Source organism: Anarrhichthys ocellatus, unplaced genomic scaffold, assembly GCF_004355925.1.
Source record: "Anarrhichthys ocellatus isolate YVR2014 unplaced genomic scaffold, GSC_Weel_1.0 scaffold6832, whole genome shotgun sequence".
Taxonomy (NCBI): Eukaryota; Metazoa; Chordata; class Actinopteri; order Perciformes; family Anarhichadidae; genus Anarrhichthys; species Anarrhichthys ocellatus.
The window spans coordinates 1-2,642 of NW_022286806.1; the positions used below are offsets into that span (position 1 = coordinate 1).

Below are 2,642 nucleotides of genomic sequence, written 5' to 3' on the forward strand. Positions count from 1 at the left end.
CAGAAGAGCAAGTGGGTGAGATGACGCTCTTCTCTTTCCTCTGGTGTCAGTTTTCCTATGGCTACAAGTATGTTGCCACAGACTTGACCTGGGCTGATGCAGAGATCCACTGTGTCGGAGAGGGAGCCAACCTGGTGTCAATCCACAGTCTGGAGGAACAGAATTTAGTCAAATTCCTGATCAAGAACTTTGACCCTGCTGAGGGACAGACCTGGATCGGACTCAGTGACATCCACAAAGAAGGAGCATGGCTGTGGTCTGATGGGTCTTCAGCCAACTTTTTCTTTTGGCATAGAGGAGAACCAAACAACGTTGAAGGACGTAAGCACTGTGTTCACACAAACTTTGACCCAAAATTGAGATGGAATGATATACCATGTTCTCATAAATTACATTTTGTTTGTGCATCTCGCACAATTTGTCCTTAGAAACTAAAAAGGTTAAGTCTGATTGAACTCTGTGACTTTCCACCTGTTGCTCTGTTGTTATGCATTCAGCCTGAACAATAAAGATACAAAAGTGTGCACAGAAGTAATTTCATTAATCTTCATTTTCATGAATGTTTGACACTAACACAGGTCAATTAAATTGTGGGTAAAAGGAAATATTTATAAACATTTTGAATATTTTTTTTTCCTTATTTAGCCAAAGAAAATATAGATTTAGCAAAATAAGAATCTAACTGTTAACAATATGGATACAACAGTTCCTTATAACTCTAATCATGAACACAAGGGATTGTTTGATGGTGAACGTATTGGTGGTATCAAGAGAGTTTAGAGCTTTTTCCAAAACTAAATCTCAGGGCAAACATAAGGGAATGACAACTGCTTTATGGATCTATGATCAATCACTTGCCCGTTGCGCTAAGTGCCTGTGTCATGGAGGGATAGTCTATAAAGTTTCTGTTTTATCTCCGGCCCATTGTTTGATACTAGGATAATATTTATAAGCATTTGTTATAATTCCATAAATCTATATAAATACAAACTGCTCTCCTGAAGGTGCAGAGTTCAACAACTATTGAGTGACTATTTATTGCTTGTCTTTTATTTCTTTGTTTTCATTTTGGAGTTCAGGTTCATATTTATCCAAACACTACTCATGCATTTCTCATTGGACTTTATTTTTGTTTGAATAGATGATAATTCTACATCATTGACGTCTGGTCAATGATCATGTGTAGCAGATCAGACCCCTCACAGAGAAACTTGGGTGGCATTCAACATAAACATGTATAAAGTGCAAGGTCTGATCATTTTACTTGATGCTGAGAAGCTCTTTGATCAGTAGTACTGATGGTCTTGGGGAGGGTTTTATTAGCTGGATTAAGCTGATATTTTATCAACCCAAAGCCAGCGTACTCATTAATGGCACTTGTGGACAGGCGTTAATTAGCGGTTCGCTACAAACACTAAACACAGTGCATCTGGTCCTTGTGCATAAATGGATGCTACAATTCTAATGCCCCTGTGATGTCCAGATCAGAAAAAAATATGATCGTCACAGTTCTTGTTGGGGAGATCAACCCGTCAGTGAGACGCTGGATCCCTTCTGATTTTCATGCTAGTTATTGAACTGCTTACTGAATCCATTAGGAGCCACAGCAGGAACCCAAATAAGATCTATTCTATAAAAAACTGAGTTTAATGCAGATGTCTCACTGTTTATTACTGTCCTCATGAATCTAGACCAGCACTAATGTCAATTAGTCAGTTCTTTGGTTCCTTGTCAGGATGTCACATTGATTCTGACAATAAATGGCTGTGATGATTGAATATCGATATATATAATTGGATATGGCGAGAATATATTGAACTATCCTGACTTCATTTGTCTTGGTCTACTGTACCTCTGGATTTTTGTACTTATGGATAACTGTAATATTAGAAAGCTATAAAGGCTCAATCTATACAGAATACTTAAAGATGTCAAGAAAGTCTTATTAGATTAATTGATCTGCCCATTTCATGGATGGGTGAAAAAATGTATAAAATGTAATGTATTACCCAGACAGGTCTGTCCAACGTGATGTACATCTCAAAGAAAACATAAAGAAATAGTGGAAATATTTCTGAAAGTTCATATGATAAAGGAAACAACCCTGAATTGTTATATAAACCTCACAGCTGCTAAAAGACGGAGGAGGTATAATATTTCCAAACGGGCCTGTCGTAGTAGACTCACCTATACTGTGTTTGGGTTCAGCGCTGTTGAAATGGAAGAGAGCATCTGCTTGAGTGGAGAGGATGCACTCTTGTGTCACTGAGGGAACTTTAAGCAAAAATAAATCCTATTCTAAATGAGACAAGTTAATGCTTCATATCTCTTTCAAGGTCAGGCAGAATATGACTCACGTCACAGGGTACTTTGTCATATTACTCTATCAATGATTAGTAAGGATTGTATGATAACAATAATGTTTTATGTGTTTTTGTTGGCTTATGTTGCCAAGTGCATTTGACCACTGATATCACACCAACATTGCAGACACCCTCTCTGAAGCATATAAAAGAAAGTGGCCTTTCAACTGTCTCTGCAAGATTCTTGATAACGTGCAACAGTTCACATCACGTTATAGACGGAGACTCTGAGACCAACATGCTGCTGTTCCTCTTCTTGTTTGGTCTGGCTCTGGGTGC

The 2,642-nt window shown here is 38.0% G+C and overlaps 1 protein-coding gene across 1 annotated transcript; it reads left to right on the forward strand.

Moving 5' to 3' along the window:
* The first annotated feature begins 20 nt into the window (after positions 1 to 20).
* On the forward strand, positions 21 to 428 carry LOC116380332 (lactose-binding lectin l-2-like). Its single transcript, XM_031842263.1, has one exon. It carries the CDS (start codon positions 21 to 23, stop codon positions 426 to 428), a length of 408 nt encoding a protein of 135 aa, XP_031698123.1.
* Positions 429 to 2,642: the final 2,214 nt, after the last annotated feature.

Coding starts and splice junctions, on each gene's coding strand:
- LOC116380332 (XM_031842263.1), top strand. CDS start 21: ATGACGCTCTTCTCTTTCCTCTGGTGTCAGTTTTCCTATGGCTACAAG.